The sequence below is a fragment of the Pleurodeles waltl genome, chromosome 5 (assembly GCF_031143425.1).
Source record: "Pleurodeles waltl isolate 20211129_DDA chromosome 5, aPleWal1.hap1.20221129, whole genome shotgun sequence".
Lineage (NCBI taxonomy): Eukaryota > Metazoa > Chordata > Amphibia > Caudata > Salamandridae > Pleurodeles > Pleurodeles waltl.
The window spans coordinates 1,724,740,217-1,724,761,324 of record NC_090444.1 but is presented as its reverse complement, the minus strand read 5'-3'; the positions used below and the strand labels follow the sequence as shown (position 1 = coordinate 1,724,761,324).

The window sequence follows — 21,108 nt, the reverse complement described above, 5'->3', positions numbered from 1 at the left end:
TAGGGGACACACATAAAACTGGTGGGGCCACCTACAACGTGCAATCATGATTATTGCACACATGTATGTATGTATATATATATATATATATATATATATATATATATACACACACACACACACACATATACACACACACACTCAATGAAACATGGGCTAAATCTTAATTATAGTTAGGAAAACATATTTCCCTACACAAATCAACTACACAAACTTTTAAAAAAACTGAGTTATAATTATAACTTTCATTTACAATTTATCCACCATCTTCAAATTATTTATAAAGTAGTGGACCTCATTACACACTCTTTTTAGCTCACTAACCAGACAACACTAACTAGAACACACACCTCTACCATGCACTGTGTTGTGACGACTAATGTCATTTGAGAAGTTATAAGTGTTGTTTTAAATGATATGATTTCACGTGCTATAAGTGATGTAGTATGCAAGGGTATAAAGAATGCAAGGAAAATGCATGAGTTATAGTTAATGTGGTGTGGCGAGTGAGGTGACAAAACTATGTTCGTAGGTGGGCGACAGTAATTTGAAGGTGGTGCGTAAATTAAAATTGAAGTTATAATTATAACTTTACAATTTTTAAGGTGTGTATTTTAAGTTGCGTTTGCATATCTCTATGTAAATATGTATATATATGAATGAATATATATACATATAAATATATATATGTGTGTGTTGCACAAAAATAGATTTATATCTTGTGTCTGCTTTAGAAACATTTTTTATTATTTTACTAAGCTACTAATTATAGAGTGGGGTACAAAAATATTTGCATTTGCTTGACACCTGTTGAACTGTTTTATCAATCTTGCATTTAATGTTGAATCTTTTGTTTTTTTGCTGCTTCGGCAGTGTCACTACTTTGATGGCATTATGTCAAATGCAATGTAAACACCCTAACATCATCATGGTAAAAAAGTAATATGATGTCACTTCCTGTAATGTCATTAGCTGCCGGATGTTTGGATGATGTCACTTGCGCTACCCCCGGCATTTTGGTGAATCGACGCCAATGCCGATTAGGCACTGCCAGCACCCCTTCTGTCCTTCCTCCATCATGACGTTGTGTTTGCACATCTGTAAGGTATGGGAAAGTTCATATCTTTACCCTCTGTCACACTACTACTTTCCTGTTGGCACGTCACCGCCATGTATGCCATTCACACAGAAAAAACACAGACAGACAGCGTCGTGGAGCTTGAAGCCTCCGGAGTTTTAATTTCTTTAATTTTGTGACTGACGCCACAGCAGGTCGCACATGCGAGAACACTTATGGTTATTGATGCATGCAGGACTTTTTTTTTTAATCTATTTACGCTGCGTTCCGTTAGGAGGAAAGGAAACCAGGATAAGCTAAATTCAGAGCCACGAGTCACATCCATATTTTACAGGTTCAGAATTACGGCAGAGAAGGAAAACATGATGGTGAAACCACAACGAGAACAGCACTTGGGGAACACTTTAGCAATGTACAAAAAACTGAGTTTTTTTTCTTTCCATTTCACTTATTCCTACCACATTACAAGAAAATACATGACAGTGCATTTCGAACTTGAGGCCTTAAAAGTGCGGCGGTCCGGTCCACCTACACAAGAACCCCAAACATCCTGCAATTAATTAGCTAAATGTACCGCCGAGTAAACAAGAATAGCCGCTGCGGGGGCTGGGAAAAGGAGACCGAGCCAGGAAGTCCACAGTCACAACAAACCCGGCCCCCACCGATGCACAGACAGGGGCAGGGCTTCTCTTTTAAAACTCCTTCCCTTGCAAATCACCTCAGCGTAACCCTGCGTTTCCTGGTCCTTCGGCCACATCCTCGTTAGCAGGCAAGAAAAGTCATCCCGCTTCTGCGGTAGGCGCTCTGTAAACAGAAAAGAAGGACAATCTGCGATGAATTATCAGACCAGATTACACAAGGGTAGGGATCGGAGGGAATTATTTCTGCAGGCTAATAGTACGATTAATCTGAGCATTTCTGGCGGGGAAGGCATAGGCAGGGCTTTGTCTATTTAAAAAGTGTGTGCGGTTAACAAGTGGTTGGTCGTCCTATTTTTGGAGAAAAAATTAAATGTTGAAAAGTAAGGTATTTTGTTAATTGCCTGCGCTGAGCCAAATGAATGTGGCTATGTGAAATCCCGCTCTCTCTCTAGCAGAGGGCCGTGTTGTTAATGCTGAACTAATGTGTCCTCGTGGCTGTTAATACACTACATTAGAGCTACAATTCAGCAACTGTGGTGAAGCACTTGGGGCCGTCCAGTCGCCCTGAGGTCTGCTACAACACTTTCACTGGCTGGGGCCTGGGCCCCTATTCTAGGTTTCACTGAAAGCAGCACAAAACATTCCTAAAATGTTCAGCGAAAACATGCACAAAGCAGAGTTGCATATTTTACTTTTAAATCTGCTGTTGTAAGTAAAGTGCGTAGGCTAATTCAGCCTGAGTAAAAAATCTTGGCAACAACCTTTAATCCTCTCTTTAGGTCAAATCTACCAGCAACTGCCTACCCTCAGTCAAACTTTATTGATTTAGTCCCCTTCAGGAAACGATAACTTATAATTATAACATACATCCATTAAAACAATTTATTGTGCAGATATAATACAGTGCAATTGTGCGGGAAGGTCCTAACCTAAAATATATCTATCAATAATTTTAAACAGTTAGACTTATGGTAACATAATATTTCATTTAAGATAGTATATCGATGTCTAGAAACGCATTAAAGTGCCGAAAAGAGGAAGCTAAATACTTATCACGATGTTCCGAATATATGTACCTATGAAAAAAAATATCATTTAAGTCCTGTATTGCACTATAGTAGTGTGCTTGCACGTTGATCCTAGGGATTCTGCTCCCATCCCCTATTACTGCCAGGAGTGGCAGTCTGCTAACTCTGAACAAAAAACATATATCTTTAAATACAGTGTTCAGTGGTCAAAAATAAGGATGGTCGCACCTTTCCCAGTGTAGCTGTAGTTGTAATGGTGTTTCAGCTTTTCAAGGTGGCACAGTACAACTTGTCCAATTTGAAGGTAATGGGGAGAGCTACACTTGTTAACACAAGCTTCAGGTGGCCAGGTCTTTAAATAAACAAAAGAGAATTTCCAAACTGGCCAGTGCTTCAATTAAGTTCTTGTGCATGGCTTTCATAGTTAGCCTTTTTCGTACCAGAATCTAAATCTGGCAACTTACTGCTATGACATACCAACAGCTGATGATAAAACTTGTTACCAACTATTGCTATGCTATGGAGGCGTTCCAGGCCAGTCTGACAGGGCTCTCCGAGAGCCAGTCCGCGCGCCACTGCTTTCCGAGAGCCAGTCCGCGCGCCACTGCTTTCCGAGAGCCAGTCCGCGCGGCACTGCTTTCCGAGAGCCAGTCCGCGCGGCACTGCTTTCCGAGAGCCAGTCCGCGCGGCACTGCTTTCCGAGAGCCAGTCCGCGCGGCACTGCTTTCCGAGAGCCAGTCCGCGCGCCACTGCTTTCCGAGAGCCAGTCCGCGCGCCACTGCTTTCCGAGAGCCAGTCCGCGCGCCACTGCTTTCCGAGAGCCAGTCCGCGCAGCACTGCTTTCCGAGAGCCAGGAGCCAGTCCGCGCAGCACTGCTTTCCGAGAGCCAGGAGCCAGTCCGCGCAGCACTGCTTTCCGAGAGCCAGTCCGCGCAGCACTGCTTTCCGAGAGCCAGTCCGCGCAGCACTGCTTTCCGAGAGCCAGTCCGCGCAGCACTGCTTTCCGAGAGCCAGTCCGCGCAGCACTGCTTTCCGAGAGCCAGTCCGCGCAGCACTGCTTTCCGAGAGCCAGTCAGCGTGCCACTGCTTTCCGAGAGCTAGTCAGCGTGGCACTGCTTTCCGAGAGCCAGTCCGCGCGGCATTGCTTTCCGAGAGCCAGTCCGCGCAGGACTGCTTTCCGAGAGCCAGTCCGCGCAGCACTGCTTTCCGAGAGCCAGTCAACGCAGCACTACTTTTCTGTTTTGACTGAAAGCAGAAAGCACCAAAGCAAGAGAAGGGAGGAAGGCAGGGAAGGGGCTTAGGGTTGGTTAAGGATGGAAAGTAAATTATTTGTTTTCACATTTTTGTCAGGGAGGAGAAGTCATGTCATGTACAACTCCTACATTACTCCTCTGCGTAGCTGATGAAAGCAGGGGCAGATGATCTTGGGGGGCATACATAACAAAATTATAGATGGGTAAAAAGTGTATTATGGTGATGATTTTCACCAACTCGTTCTGAGTGACATCATAAACAACTTGAGCTTCACCCTTATTAACTTTTTGATGTCACTGAGATCCCCTTGGTGGGAAACATCTCAGTACTTTACTGTTACCCATCTAAAATTCTATCTCTTTTAATAACACCAAAATTGTTTATATCCACAATCACTTCATCCATTAAAATCCATCTTAAAGAACTCACTCTAAAAGGTAAAATATGAAATGACTGAACCGCCTATTGGCTACATAATTTTTGCCTTTTTGTGATCACAAATTACTTACTACATACTGCACATTATGCTGACTGGTATGTAGGGTAGCAATGAAGGACTTCCACTTCTGTCCATTTTTGGCACGTTTCTGTACGGTGCTCCAGTTTTGATTCAGAGTCTTCATTTATGTTTCCACAGTTCATCTACAGGTGTTCTTTGGCCTGCCTCTCTTCCGTTTGCCTTCCATGGTCCAGTGGACAGCTGTTCTTCTAATGATGTCTTGTTCTCTTCTAATGGTGTGTCCTATCCAGCTCTATCTTTTTCTCATGATGGTGTCCATGCTCTCTTGCTTGCATCTGGTGAGCAGTTCCAGGTTGGAGATGGTTCGCACCCAGAAAATGCACAAGATTCTTCTTAGGTTACTGGTGTGGAAGGCTGACAGTTTAGTGATGTCACTTTTAGCAATACGTCAGCATTCTGATCGATACAAGAGTGTGGACAGAATACAGCACTGATAAAGCATCAGCTTGTTGTTGGTGTTGCACTAAGATGACCTCCACACATTGTTGAGCAACCTGAAGGCATTCCTGGCCTTGTTTGTTCTGCTCTTGATGTCATTGCCTTCTCCTCTATCATGTCTGATAATACTCCCTAGGTAGATTAACCCTTCAGTCATGGCTAGGTTGTGGCCATCCAGTGATGGGCTTGCGATGTTCAGTGACATGACTTCTACTTTCTTTATGTTGATCTTGATGCCCACTTGCTGTGCATAGATGTTGAGGCAATGTTCATTATACAACACATTTCTGATGCATTGGACAAGCAGGAAAATAACAGGCTGGGTTCTGCAAAGGCAGAGGGTGTGTTGATCAGATCATTACTCTATGCAACAGCAGCAGATAGATCTCCTCACCAAGAGCTGCTATGGTAGGTTTACCTTCAAGGTGGAAGGTAGTGAGTATAGCTTTGAAGTCCAGATCGGTGTGAGAAAGGGCTAGGTGATGTCAGCATTGCTCTTCAAACCAGTCATCGACTTGGGGGTGCAACACACAACTAAAGACCAAGCCAGAAGCATCAAAAAGACCTTATTCTGTACACTTGAGGACCTGCACTAGGTGGATGATTTAGCCTTGCTCTCACACAAAACACCACCATATGCAGGAAAAATCACACCTCTTTATTGGTTATTGTTATTTTTGTGAGTTTATTAAGAGAACACAGCCAAAAGGTTTGGAGTGCTTTACAGGAAACACTTATAATGAAATGTAAAATACAATCACAATTCAACATCACTGATCAATAACAGTGGTAGAAATGCATCTCCCCACCCTCTTAAGCACCAGGTTATGAAAAATAGTAACTTCTTCGTAAAGTGGAGATATCGAGGAATAGCTGATGGGGCCGACAAGAGATATTTCTAAGAAAGGCTGGACGGTGCCATGGCTTTCTTAAGACACAATTTGGCGACCTCAAGTCAAATACCAGATTGACTATAAGACACTTATGACCCCCTTCCTCGACCAAACTGACAGCCCGGTAATAAGGGCTGTGCAGCCGGAGAGCCTTTTTAAGCACAGCATAAATTTTTAAACAGCAGTCTTGCCTCATAAGGGAACCAACACCCTTTGTTAGGATTCCAGACTTTGGTCCTGCAGCACCCCAAGTGACATTCTCAGAATGGAAAGTGGCGGAATGCGGAACATTAAGTGACCACTTCCAGGGAGAGGCAAAAAAATCATTAATACAATGCAAACAAGAGTTCCAAGTAACTGTGAATGGACATCTTCAGTATTTTAAACTCGGACACTAGGCCCTGCACCGGCTTAATTCACCTGCAGCCATGAGACCCCTTACACCATTTGAAAAACTAGTTTTGTGCGTTTGAAGGCTTGAAGGGTCTCTTTCTAAAAGCTATAGTGCACTACAGGAGTCCAAACCAATTATTAAACACCCATTACAACACCACTGAAAGTTGGACATTGGGGTGGATACCTCAGACAAAAAAAGGGAACCCATAAGAGTACCCCCATACATAATCAGCCTAAAAGATGATGAATCAATAGTATTTAACCCCACTAGACACAGCAAAACATTTCCAACATCTACAAAATGTTGGCACTGTGAATCACCCAGTGACACCTTCATACATGTATGGTAAAACAGACATTTTGGGAGAAATATTCTCGGCCATGTTCAATGGACATTAGGATAACCACTTTTCTTGGAATGTTGCCCCTAAAATTAATTTGTGTTTGAGTAGGTTATATTCTATAATCTGATGAGCTTGATGGACTACGTAGCTTTGTTGGCGTGTTATTGTCACATGTCTTTGCTTACACATCTTTATCAAATGTGGAAACTCAAGATAGTTTTATTTTGTTATACTATGTTCTCAATAAAAATAACTTTTTTTAAAGGTAGCTGCTACTATTGTCATAGAATGAGGGACATGTGATCAAACTTAAATTCCCTAACCACAAGCCTTGAGGCAGAAAAGTTTTATTCAATGGTGCAAGGGAGACACTGGGAGTGCCCACTAGATGTTCTTTAACCATTAAATGTTACCTAACCACCGAGCACCCTGCGTCCCAATATGGTTTGCAGTCTGAACTGGGAACCAAAAGTAGGCCTGGAAATCTATGTAATAACAGCATCATACTACCCCTTGAGGGAGCAATGTACCAATATAATAAGCACCGTCGAAGTGACACCATGCTACCTCAGACCCCCTCCAAAACGATATTACAGGAAGCGATCTTCCATAACCTTTGACCTCAATGACAGAAAACTGTACACATTTTTAACCAGTAGGTTTTTACAACTGTTACTACAACATAATCTTCACAGGAAGATGCAAAATCAAATTGCCAGACTGTATCTCTGTCTAAAGAAATCCAAACACATCATCCCTGCTCTACAAGAACTTAACTGACTCCAAGTGGGCCAGAAGATCAAACTCTTCCATATAGTCTTCATAACACTGAAGCGAATAGGTATGAAAAATCTACAAAACCTTACATCATTCTACACTTCTCTCCAACCTCAGATTAAGCAAAGTAAACTTGATTTTTCGAACAAGATTAATTCAGAAGTCTCAGAATTCAAGGTGCATGCCTTTGGCAAACACTAAGTCTAGAACTAAGGAATAAAACAAATATGATGTCTTCCAGAAGAAATCTGAAAGTGACTCTCTTCCGGCAGGGCAAGCCTTCAGCATAGGTGAGCTAGGCCACCGCCCAGGGCGCCTACCTTCAGTGGGGCACTGGAGCTCCATGCAGCAGTCTCCCTCTGACATGGCTGCAAATAAAAGTGTGTGAAACATTGGCACCTGTGTCCACACTTTCTTCTTCTCATGGCCCTCCTTTCTTAATCTCCTTCACCTTGCCCCCACCCACCCATTGTTTCAACACACCGACAACAGGTGAGAAGTGGCACCAAATTAGTTTTTGCTCTGGGCGCTATCTTTCCAAAGGTCACCTATGTCTTCAGGGAACTCTCCTTCCCCTCCTTTTACAGGGCCGTATAAAGGACCTTTCTTCAGGGAACCCTACATCATATGCACATTGAAACGACTTATGGCACAGGTAGACATTCTGTTGATCCAGTGTTAGACCTGACAGCCTTAGGGTGGTCATCCCCCAACATTTTGGCTGCCTCCCTCCATTTTTCAGACCCTGTTTTTGCTGGTTTTAGGACTCTGCACACTTCACCACAGCTGTCCAGTGCTAAAGTGCATATGCTCTCTCCCATAAACATGGTAATATTGGTTCCTACCCAATTGACATATTTAATTTACCAGTACGTCCCAAGTAAAGTGCACTACATGTGCCCATGGCCTGTAAATGCTACTAGTGGGCCTGCAGCACTGATTGTGCCACCCACATAAGTAGCCCCTTAACCATGTCTCAGGCCTGCCGTTGCAAGGCCTTTGTGAGCAGTTTCACTGCCACTTCGACTTGGCATTTAAAACTAATTGCCAAGCCTTAAGCTCCCTTTTTCTACATATAGGTCACCCCTCAGGTAGGCCCTATGTTCCCATAGGGCAGAGTGCTATGTAGGTAAAAGGCAGGACATGTATGTATGTGTTTCATATATATTGGTAGTGAAAAACTCAAATTTGTTTTCACTACTGTGAGGCCTGCTCCTCTCATAGACTAGCATTAGAACTGCCCTCATATACTTTTGAGTGGTAAATTCTGATCTGGAAGGAGTGACCCAGTCATGTTTAGTATGGCCAGAATGGTAATAGAAAATCCTGCTTACTGGTGTAGTTGGATTTAATATTACTATTTTAGAAATGCCACTTTTAGAATGTGGGCATTTTGTCTGAACTTACTGCCAGTGGTGTCTTATAGCCTGTCTTCAATCCACATCTGGTCTGTGCTGGTTGACAGCTCCCCTTGTGCATTCCACCCAGACAGCCATAAACACAGGACACTCAGTCACATCCGCATACTGAATGGGTCTCTCTGGCAAGGAAGGGTGTGGGGCTCCGTCTTACATTTCAAAAGCCAGTGGCCTGCCCTCACACAAAGGACTGATAACCCCAACAGGGATCCTGGCAGACAAGACTGAGCTGAAAGGGGAACTTCTGCACTTCAAAACCAGTCTTTGAAGTTTCCCCCACTCCGAAGGCATTTTAGGGTATATAAATTGGGTCTCTGACCCCATCACATCAGATACTTCTGGATCTACACCTGCACCTTGTGAGAGGAACTGCCTGGCTGCCCAAAGGACTCATCTAAATTGCTTTGTTGAGGAGGGCTGCTGCCCGGCTTGTTGCCCTGCTGGCCTCCGACTTTGGGGAAGGACTCTGCCTTCCCCAAAAGTGCTCTCCAAGGGCTTGGACTTGAGCTTGCCTAAGGCCCAACAAAAATTTCAGCTACAAGCTTCTAGCTAGTTTACCGACTTCAGCAACTCCAGGACTGACTTCAGTCACTTAAGCACAGACGCCTCTGCCCGATGCCACACCGCTGCCAGCACCGGCTTCGTGGTCCTCACTGCACGCAACGACTGTGGGTCCTGCAGTTCAAGTCTAACATTGCCACGATGCAGCTGACGTCATGCAGTGTGAGCGTGACACTGCGAAGTCGACTCATCACGTCTTGACCGACTGGATTCATGGACCCCGCCGTGTCACAAAGAACCGACACCTCGCCACCGACATCACACCAGCTCCTCCTGCAACCAGACAGAAGCGACGTCTCCCCTCCCCTGCCTCGCAGTACGGAACTGACACCTGACCTCCCTGGACGCCGTAAGGAACTGACATCACATCGGCTCCAGCAACGTTTCATCTCCATGACTCCGTGCAGCATTTTTGTTTCTTTGTTTTCAAACGTACTGTGCCTGGGGGTCCATGGGACTCCGTGACCAGCGCCTGTGGTGTCCAATTATTAGGAACGACTCCATCAACCATGTTGTGATAGCCCCAGTTGGAGCTATTGAGTTTCTAAGCGTTTTAGTGGGATTTAATCGTTAAAAACATATAACTTTGCTTGTGTATTTTGGATTTACATAGTTTTTACCTTATTTTATTCAGATAAATATTATCTATGTTTCTAAACCTGTGTGGTGTGTTTTTGTGCTGTTTTCACTGTGTTACTGTATGAGTTAATGCACAAATACATTATACATTGCCTTCGAAGTTAGGCCTGACTGCTCTGTACCAAGCTACCAGAGGGTGATCACAGGATAATTTAGGTTGTGTTGTGTCTTACCCTGACTAGGATTGTGGTCCCTACTTGGACAAGGGTGTATACCTCTGCCAACTAGAGACCCAATTTCTAACACCCAGTATGAGAAGTCTATTTGATTCGGAAATATCTGGCACTATGATTTCTCTGTAAGTTACAAGCCAGTGCTTTACAGCTCAATAAAATAAGATAAGAAATTCCTTAGTACCACGTTAATAAATGGCAGATCAGAAGTGGACTAGATATACTAAAGAGTTTGTTTCAGGAAGAGACCCAGAGCAGTAGGACATTTTGGATAGTTGAGTATGAGTTGGACTCTGCCCTTCTCTCTTCAGGGTAACCCCCAGACTTTTTGCCTTCACTCCACCAGTTTTTAGAATTTACTTTTGTTGACACTATGACTTCATCCACTTTACCATTGTGCCCAGTGCTTAAGTGCTTGTGCTCTGTCCCTAAAACAGGGTAAAATTGTCTTACATCTGATTGGCCCATTTAATTTACTTGTAAGTCCCTAGTATATGGTACTAAATATACCCGAGGCCTGTAAATTAAATACTACTCGTGGGCCTGCATTGCTAATTAGGCTACCCACTATAGTAGCCCTTAAAAACTTGTCTAAAGCCTGGCATCACTGTCTGTAGGACAGTTTTAAACTGCCAATTCGACCTGGCAAAATAAACCTTTTGCCAAGTCTAAGCCTCCATTTTTAATACATACAAGTCACCCCCAAGTTAGGCCCTACAGCCATGTTCAACCCTCCCATATGGAGAATTCAATAAAAAAAAATGATCAGGGTTCAGCCTTCGCCACCAAACCGAAAAAAGACGCAACATGGAACAAATTCAAATCCCTCAATGAAGAGGGTATCCGCAAGATCATCAAGTCTATGAAACTAATATCACATTTCAGTGACCCAATAGCCGCTGAGCCAGGTCACCTTTCCTCCCCCATATTGGCAAAAATCATAAACATGTCACTAACACAAGACATCACCCCAGACTACTTAAAGATTGCTCAAGTGACATTTCTCTTAAAAAAAACATGACACTGATGCAACAGTTCTAAATAATTTTCATACTTTATCTAACATCCATTTTCTCGCAAATGTGTAAAAAAAATCTGTTCACAACCAATTATGTCAACATATTGAAGAATTCAACCTACTTTATGAACTTCAATCAGAAATTAGACCTAGGCACAACACTGAATCTGCCATGTTACACATCATGTACAATGCACAAAAAATAATGGACCAGAACAAATCCTGTCTCATCATCATACTTGCCCTATCCCCGGCGCTCGATGCAGATGGCACACAGTTATATTTAAAAATGTCCTCCAGAGATGATGTCATGCAACTCAACGACATGCTTGGAAAAACCCAAACCTGGCTTTCACAAAACCGCCTCAGTCTGAACTCCATGGTAACAGAATTTGCTCCTCCTCACTGCCCACCCTCTGTACAAGAATGGAGGATCCACCTGTATGCCCTCAACTGCATACCCACCACTGCTGAATCTACAAAAACCCTCAGGATAGCACAAGATAAAAACCTTAATATGTAAGCACACATCTGTTCACCCACACACACTGAGTTTTGCCAGCTCAACTTCCTTAACAAGGTGAAACCTGTTTCACAGCAAGACTTTAAAATCTGGGTTCAATCCCGGGTACTGTCCAGACTAGACTATGATCTGCATCCTTAAAGGGTCTACCCATAGCACACACAGAACCACAAAAGGCATCACTTAATGCTACAGTGAGATTAATATCAGGAAAGATGTGCTTCAAGCACATCACACCGTCTCTAAAGTCTCTCTATTGGCTCCCATCAGAAGCCAGGATCTGATTGATAATATCATGCCTGACACATAAAGCCCTTCACAATAATACACCCACATACCTCACAAATAAGCTCAGAATATCAGGAGGCAGCCGCTTCATACAGAGTGCAAACTCCCTCCTGCTGGAACCTTTCAGATTCAGGAAAAAGACCTACACCCGCACCTTCTCTGGATCTGAACCAATATGAAACTTCCTAACTTTGGAGAGCAGGTCAAACCCATCAACATCCACCTTCCAGAAAGCAGTGAAAAGGATTTTACTAAATATATTCCTGAATTAGGTTTCTGGCCTTGGCTCTACTCACCCACAGGAAACCCCCACAGGGCAGACTTGGCTACTTCAGCGAGCAAGTGCTATCATTCCACAATAAGGAATGATATGGATTTGAACATTTGATCGTTATGTGTCGTTTTCTTACGCTGCATAATTTTGATTGATATGAAATGAGAACACCTATGAAGCTTACGATTATTGCTGTGAAACACAATTGTTTGCACAGTGCTCCGCCTGTTTGTACAGTGCTCCGATACCCATGGGTCGTGTTTGCGCTTTATAAAACTCTCTAAATGAAATAAAACTGGAGCATATCCTTTTGCAACCCTAGACTTCTTAGATCCTTGGCAGGGGAAGGAGCTTTCCAGAACTAGATGTGTGGGTAACCTAGAAAATACGCCCTCTTCGAAGAATGGCACCAGGTATAAATATTGGACCTCATGGGCCACTCTTCAGTACACTCCTGGACCTGCATTCATTACAGAAGAAGGACTGCCTTTCTCCCCAGAGGACTGCCCTGTTGCTTGAGGTCTGCCTTGCTCCCCAAGGGCTGCCCTGTTGCTTGAGGTCTGCCTTGTTCCCCAGATGACTACCCTGCAGCTACCAGAGGACTGCCCTGCTGCCTGAGGCCTGCCCTTTTTGCTGCGAAGGAGGACTGGGCATGCTCTCTTCATCCCAGGCTACCCGAGTGTCTCCAAGACTCAGCTGGCTGACCTCCTGTTTTCAGCTACAGGGACAAAACAAGCTCCAGAGGCCTCCCTGCAGTTGCCCTGCTGCAACTGGGCCTGCCTGGACTTGCCTCAGCCCTCCTGGCCTCTGCTAGAGTGAGTCTTTGATCCCCAAGAGGTGCATCCACAGGTTCTGGACCCTTGGCTGGCATCAACGTGCACTTCACTATAAGAAAATGAGAAATCCTGAAGTTCTAGATGCCGGTTTTTAGGAAGGTACATTTTTCAGCTGGACTAACCTGGTCCCTATATCCAGCCCACGCTTCATCACAGTCGGCCTGAACATGTGACTTTCCCCCGGTCTGGAACGGCCAGATGTCTGTGAATGACGATTTGTGCTTCTAGACGCTATACCTACCTAAAATTTAAAATGCCTATCTCTGGTTCCTATTGTAGTTTTGGATCTCATTTTATTTATTAAATATTTACTTTAAATTGGTTTGGGAATTTTCTTGTAGTGTGTTTTCACTTTATTACTATTTGTGTGTTGCGTAGATACTTTACATAATCTTTTTAAGTTAGACCAAAGGGTTACACACATGTTATTTTAGTGACTACTGAGATTCACCTTGACAAGGAATGTGGTTGTTGCTTGAGTAGGGTTTCCAACTCCGACAATCAATAAACTGATTTCTTACAGTAAGGAATGCATAGGTTCCTTTTCTTTCCACAGACAGCCATCTGACAGTGTCAATGGAAAGAGGGGAGAATGTGCTTGGTAAATTGAAGAGAGTGTATTTAACAAAGATAATTACTTTGACCTTAGGGAAAAAGAGTAATGCACGAGAGAGCTAAGAGCCATTGAATATTGTATCCTTGCCAGCCAGCCAGAAATATGACTTTAAAGGTGAGAATAAAAATGTAGAGAGTAATATCATTAGTGTGTTATCAGCATAAAGTTGATATGAGAAACAAAGGAAATAGTGATGATGTGTACAGAAAAGTGAAAGGGAGCAAGAATGTAGCTTCAGGGAACTCCCACAGGAGTGGTGTAGAAGTGAGACTGAGAAACACCGGGAGGTGGAGAAAGAGTAATTAGAAAGTAGGATGTAAACCAGTTAAATTCTAGTTCCTGTGCCAAGAAAAAACACACCCATTTCTAATACTGTGCCATTAGATTTATTAAACTTCAATGTTTCTGTGTCAATGCATACCCTGGCGGTAATGCTCAATTGTGGCAGTGCCGGTGCTCAATAATGCCAGTGGTGCTACTGAATTATGCCACAAGTGATGTTCAGTTACAGCAAACTGCTACTCTGCATGCCACTGGGCTCTACATATGACCAGCGTATGCTCAATTATGAAAGACAACTACCTTGTTCTGCTTTGCAATGAGGCTGTCCAACAGTGCAGGTGCTCAATGATGCCACAGGTTCACACCAGCTATGCCAAATTATGTCAGAGGACTACATAACTATGTCGAAGGAGCTGCTCGATTATTTTAAGGGGAAGTTTTGTTTCAGGATGTTGCTCAGTTAGGTGTCTGGATGCTCAGTGCCAGAGTGTGCATTGATAAGGCACGGGTTGCAAAGATTGGCAGGTTTTTGTGCCCCCATTCTACGGGCTTCTTTCTCTTTGCCCAAAAGTATGCACCTCGGTAGAGTCTGACACATTTTTCTTTATCAGACCAAGAACAATGCAAGCCTAGAACAATGAGATATTTTCTTGTAGACGGTCTGTTCTACTGTCAAGAAAACTCTGTTACCTTTCCTTAGCTCAGCTTTGTAAAAGAACAATATACTAATTTTTGTTATTTGCGAAATACAGTGTTGACATAGCTGGTCAAGACAAAATACAGCCATCTGCAGCAACTTTGCCCCTCAAACTACAAACCTTGACCACCTTCTAACTCCAACAGATGCAATCCACAGCCACCTGATCACTGACTGGAAGCCGCTTACGACTCAGGAATCATTAGCCTTCATGAGCTCGACCGACTCCAGATCACCCAATGACCCATGCCCCTAGTACATCTTCAACCTAAGACAGAGGGAAATCAGCAGCGCCCTCACTCCCATCCTCAACACCGCCATCACAACGGGCACCATTCTTGATGCCTGGAAGCATGCAGAGGTAAAGCTGCTCCTGAAAACAATGTCTGCCAACCCCAGAGAACTCAAGAACTACCACCCAATCTCACTGCTACCCTTCTTCGCCAAAGTTCTAGAAAGCGCCATCACCCAAGAGCTCTCTCCGAACACATGGAAGAACACAATTTACTGGACGCGGACCAAGCAAGTTTCCACGCCATCCACAGCACCGAGAGTCCAACGATTGCCGCAAAGGTCGACATCAGAGCCATCCTCGACCACAAAAAGAAAGATGCTCTAATCCTCTCCGAGGACCATGCCACCCCTACAGCCAACTTCAGCAATGCCATGACCAATGTTGCAAAGTGGATGAGATCCAACTGTTTGAGACTGAACACGGACAAGACAGAAGTTATCATTTCTGGAAACAAAGCATCTCCTGGGGACGACACCTGGTGGCCCACTGCTCTCGGGTTAACCCCGACCCCAACAAACCACACTCACAACCTTGCATCCTCATTGAAAGCAAACTCACCTTCAAGCGACAGATAAACACAGTTGCCTCCTCCAGCTTCCTCCTCCTCTGCATGCTACGAAAGATTTTCAGATGGATCCCAGTTGATGCCAGAAACATCGTAACCCAAGCCCTCATTACCAGCTGTCTAGACTATGGAAACACACTTTTTGGACTCACTACATAACTCCTCAACCCCCTCCAAACTATACAGAACTCTGCTGCAAAACTTATCGCAGACCTCCCCAAACACGCCAGCATCACCCTTCACCGCAGAAGCCTACACTGGCTACCCGTGCATAAGAGATGTGAATTCAAGGTCCTGACCCTCACCTACAAAGTCCTCCACAACATCGGACCCAAACACATTATCCACCATCTGACCTTCCACCAGTCCTCCAGAGAACTCAGATCAACCTTCCTCGCCCGTGTCCTATGCATCTGCAGGAGCTGCTGGGGAGGCAGTTACTTCTACCTCGACGCTAAGGCGTTGACCAACCTCCCCCTCCACTTGCGAAATGCACACTCCCTCCCGACTTCAGAAAGAAGCTCAAAACCTGGCTCTTCGGCTAGAGGCCATCAGTACGCAGTGTCAGAGCCCCCAGCGCCTGTATACCCCTCAGGGGGGTATGGCGTGCTCTACAACTACCGACTGATTAATTGATTGAAGGTTTGACATCCAGACATGCTATACAGGTGTGAATACAGAGGAAATACCCAGACTAAGGAACATACTCATATAAGTACAGCTATGCTCACCGTCTTGTTGCCAAATAGCTACTTCATGAAGGGCAAACGTTGTACAAATGACCAAGATTCAATGGAGGAATTGAACCTTCAGGCACATTTTGTGTTGCAGAATCATAACTTTTTGTATAAACATTCGCTTTCCCATTTGAAACAAGCACTGGCAAAGTAAATATAACTCTTTTTTTATCTTTGCAATGCTTTACTGTGCTGATGTACACATTCATTTATGTCACCAATATGATGTGAGTGCACACTGCCATGTTGTGCTGGGCATTTTTCAATTTGCTATTCCAAGACTCCAGATGCCCATCTTGGATAGAAACATTTTAGTATAAAAGAAGAAGCCCTGTCCTTACACCTTATACCTTAAATTGCAGCTGCTGGGGTCTCCTGATAAGTTAGAAAACTATGAACTGACATTTTTAAAAAATGGGTCGTGAGGGGCAGAAGAGCAAAGATGCAGTGCACTTACTCGGGTTACTCAAAAAGTATTACCACAATAGACAGCTAAAGATGGACATCCTATACAAATACGTTTATTACTTATGAATTAGACATCTTGATTCACATCAAAATTCAGTTCAGTTTTATAAGGTCTTTTCTAGATACTGAAACTTTAGAACTGTCATTTTCAGCCCCATACTTTCACACTTTATGTCCCTCCTAACCCCATCCTGCTTTCTCCATTTTCAGGCCAAGTGGTCACCACTAGTTTAACATGTGATCACATTGCAGTGAAAGTTGTATACTCTGTATCGCCCTCGTCTGTTTTCAGCCTCTCCACCAATCTTCCTGTCTTTATCCTTCTCCCCGATCTTGTTGAATGCTTTGCTGAAAGAGAACCAGGGTTGCTCTCAGAGTACTTGTTTGAAACTCTCATGTTATTCAGTATCACCATGAGACAAAAACATCACAGTCCATCGATGAACTGGCCTCGGACAATATGAGCAAATCTAGGTGTCTTTTCTGTTCTTGGGTGGCCACATGAATGATAAAGCAACATATCTTCTTGTCTGCTGCTTTAGTCTGCTTCAGGGCAGAAACAACAAAGCTGGGGATGGGACAGAAACTTCCTTTGCCTTGAGCAATTCTTTTACAGCGCTCAAGCACAAAGCTTGGCAACCACCACTATCATCCCTGATGAATCAAATCAGTGAATTTCGGTAGCAGCTGCCTAACTGTGTTCCTTTTACACTGTTCTCATAGTTGTTTCTACTTGGCTTCTGGCAGTGCTGATGTTACCTCTGCAGCGTGTTTCTGTTTTCATCTAATCTGCCCGCGAACTCTATCCAATGCAACTAGAGGCCCGAGTACTTTTATAACACAAACCATTGGGAAAAAAAGTGGTATTCCAGGTGACTACATTCGGAAGAAACAGCACAGGTTAGTGGGTGGTGAGTTCCATCAGTGGGTGGGTGAAGCACTTCGTTAAACATGCATTGGCAGAACCAATAGGTCTTGCCAATGGGTGGGCAATTGACCTTGGTAATCGGGAAGAGGTGGGTATGAGGTGGGGCGGGCAGTGGTGAAAAACAGGATGTTTAAAAAAAATCACTATAAAGTGCCCAGCACTGGCCACTGCATATTGATTTTTTCCCTTCTGTTGGTTTGTGGTGGAAGAAACCGAAACTGGAGGGTGGGGCAGAAGAAACACGGACGGGTGACACGGACGGGTGACAGGAGTGGTAGAAGAAACAAGGGCAGGTGATGGTAGGGCAGGATAGAAGGAACAGAGATAGAAGCGTGGGTGTGCGGGAGGGGTAGAAGGAACTGGGGCGGGGTGGGTGTATGTGCAAGCAAGGACAGCAAGGAAGGGTGGGGGACGGGGAAAGCAATTAGAAGTGGTGGGTGGGAGGGGAAACAAGTGAGACGAGTAAAAAGAGGTCAGAAGCTGCAAGAGGCAAAATAAAATAAAAAGAAGCCTTGTTACTCAATCAAAACAAGGGTGTGTGTGACCTAGCCACCAAAGAAGATGGCCACATAAGTGACAAGCTCCGGCAGCCAAAACCATGTGGACGGTATCCTGGCGCTTCACCCAGGCGCTCCTCAGTCCGGATGCAGATTGTGGAGTCCCAGAGGCATGGAGCGCTGAGCAAGAAGCCAAAAGCTCAAAGGAAGCGTGGCGGCCGTGAAGTGGGCGCCCTGCTGAGCATCCCCAAACAATATAAATAAATAAAAAGAACATGGCACTAAGCATGAGCAGGAAGCGGGGCGGTGCCGCGCTAAGTGGGAAGTGCTGGCTGGAGGCTGAACTTGCTTTCCATTTTGACGCGAGCATCTCTGTCGCCATGCTGAACCTGAAAACGAGCCAAACCGAAGATAAAAATAGTGCACTAACAAACGCATACATTAAAGAACAGAGTGAGCATGTAACCCGGGGCAGTCTCCATAAAAGGAAACCAAGCAAAGAAAGAATGGATAAATACAAGTAAGTGACCAGTAAAAAAACACGCATTTATGAAAGGCACTACAAAGAATCAACTAAAAGCAATGGGTAGCAATGGGCATGCACTTACTCCACAGAGTAGATAACAGTGTGTGCTGCCTAGGTGAGACCTAAAAAGGCAAGAGTGGTGCACTTAGGGACCATGTCCAATGAAATCCTATAGAAGGGAAACGCAGCTCACAGCTCCTGTGAAAACACTGAATCCGGGTAAAGAGAGACGTTGGACATTCTAATGAAATTCTTTGTGTGTCTTATAATGTATTTCAATAAATCAAACATGTATAGTGCGCACAGCGGCCACCGCTGAAAATTTCAAGGGGAGGAGACGGGGTGGAATAAAAAAATATTAATAAAAAAAAACGTACCTCTTCCAGTCGCTGCCGCCTCGGCCCTCTTCTGGTGTTCCAGCATTCAGTGGGACACCAGCATAGGCTCCCCAGCAATCCTGGTGCTGCTTTCATGCTATACCTAGGAGACTGGATTGGTCTGAGCGGCTTGGACTGTCACTCGGACACAACCCTGGGGTCTGTGCAGTTTCTCCAGCCCAGCTGTTCAACACAGCTTGTCTGGAGAGACCTAAGTGCACGTATGTGTTTGGCCGGCCTGGGACAGCCGGCCAAACACACATGCACACTTAGGTGCACTCTCTCCTATTACCCCCTTTCATCTCCTGTGGCCCAGTCTGCCCCTTCCTTCAAATGCTGGCTGGCTGAGCTAGCAGCTGAGAGATAAAATGATAAAGAAATATTGTTTTATCTTTGAGCTCCTGCCTTAGCCGAGGGGCTACGCTCCTTTGCCATTGCGAAGGAGCCGCCCCTGCGCGGCAAATCACCTGTGAAGAACTGCATGTTTCTTTGCCTTGCAATGTTAGCACAGTGCACTCTCACTGAATGCAGGCCCAGCTATCGACCCGGAACAGAAGCTACGACTTCATCACTACTGACACCTTGTACATGACAACTGTGCAATTTCTTCAAAGCCCGTCTTATTACACAGTAACAGCTGAAAGTAGTGAGCACGGCCTTATCCCGTAATAGTTTTTACTACTTTATCCCTGAACTGCTTTTTGATAGGGCTTTGCAGTTTGCTTTGTCCAGGACACATTTTGCGAATTTGTGTGGCTTGCTGTATCTTTCAAAGAGATGCCATATTGGTTTCATTTCATCCAAGTAGTGACACATTACAGACAGCTAGAGTGTTACTGGCCTGGCGCAGGGCATCACTTGCTAAAATTCTTGCTGTATTTAGAGTGGATATAATACTATGCACAGGATCTAACAAAACAAAAATCTCGGTTCAGCTCACATAGAGCCCAGAGCTAAAAGCAGGCCATTTTACAGTAAGGAGAGGCTTTATTTATTTAGTTTTCTTATTTTTACTCTTTTGACTTTCCAAAGATTGCACCGCTCTCCTGAGTAACGATGATGTACATTGTAGGTGATTCTGACATATTTTTATGGGTAAGTCAACCTACTGGTTTGCTGCTGAGCTGGGTACTGTGTACTGACCGCCACAGTGAAGCACGTCAATATAGGGGTTTGTGATCTGGACACAGATATAAGGTCAGGAAACCTGTCGTGTTGATTTCTTTTTTTCCCTTGAACTGGCTTCCTCAACTTTTCAAAATTAATAACATTCAGGACACACAAGTAGGTGATTGTCCCCCCCTGCGGATAAGGGTTCCACAAATCCTTCTTTTACCAGATCACGAAGATCCTTTTTTGTCTTTTACAAGGGGTACTGCTCTTTTTCAGACTATTTTGTTTCTTTCTGTCCTTCCATTCTAACACTGGCTTGCATTCCAGAATGCAAGAGATTGCTTGTCCGTCAGCGCCCTTTTACTTCGTCGTCTTCTCGTCTTCCGTCTTTACACGTAACCTTTTATGGCATTCTAACTATGTGTTTTTTAGGTCTGGCACAGAGACAGCTTTAGTTGCTGTGCTAGCCTCATGCAATCAAAAAAGTCATAAATATAAAATAAATACATATTATGGTGAGGTTTTGGGTCACCTCTCTTTATCCAATGTCTGTTCAATTAACATCCACATTTTACTTCCACCCACCACAGCAGTGAGTATTGGTCAATGGGTCACGCCCTTTAGCCACTGGCACTATTGCACTGTGAGTGACAGATTTTTTTTCCTGATCATGTACAAATCTGCCCAAAAAATAAGTGAACTTCAGAGCCAGGGCTCTGTCTCGAGTTTGTTGCTGAACTTTAGTGTAATTTTAAGATCGCTGCTGCAGCCTCTCAGGAAGTCCAAGGAGAATATACTTGGACCATCTGCAGTTCAGGAAAAAGTCATCTATATAGCACCTCTGAAGGTGGACATATGTGATGCATACTTTTCTCTCCCACAACACCAACAAAGTGCTTCCCAAACTGC

The 21,108-nt window shown here is 44.2% G+C and overlaps 1 protein-coding gene across 1 annotated transcript in view; it reads right to left on the bottom strand.

Annotated features, from left to right (window-relative positions):
- Positions 1-1,213: 1,213 nt before the first annotated feature.
- SUPT3H (SPT3 homolog, SAGA and STAGA complex component) overlaps positions 1,214-21,108 on the bottom strand; it is a 1,211,638-nt gene continuing 1,191,743 nt past the window's right edge. The window contains exon 11 of the mRNA XM_069236106.1: positions 1,214-1,882. Within this exon, the coding sequence (XP_069092207.1) occupies positions 1,841-1,882 (42 nt within the window). The 3' untranslated portion in view covers positions 1,214-1,840. The remainder of the gene's footprint in view (positions 1,883-21,108) is intronic.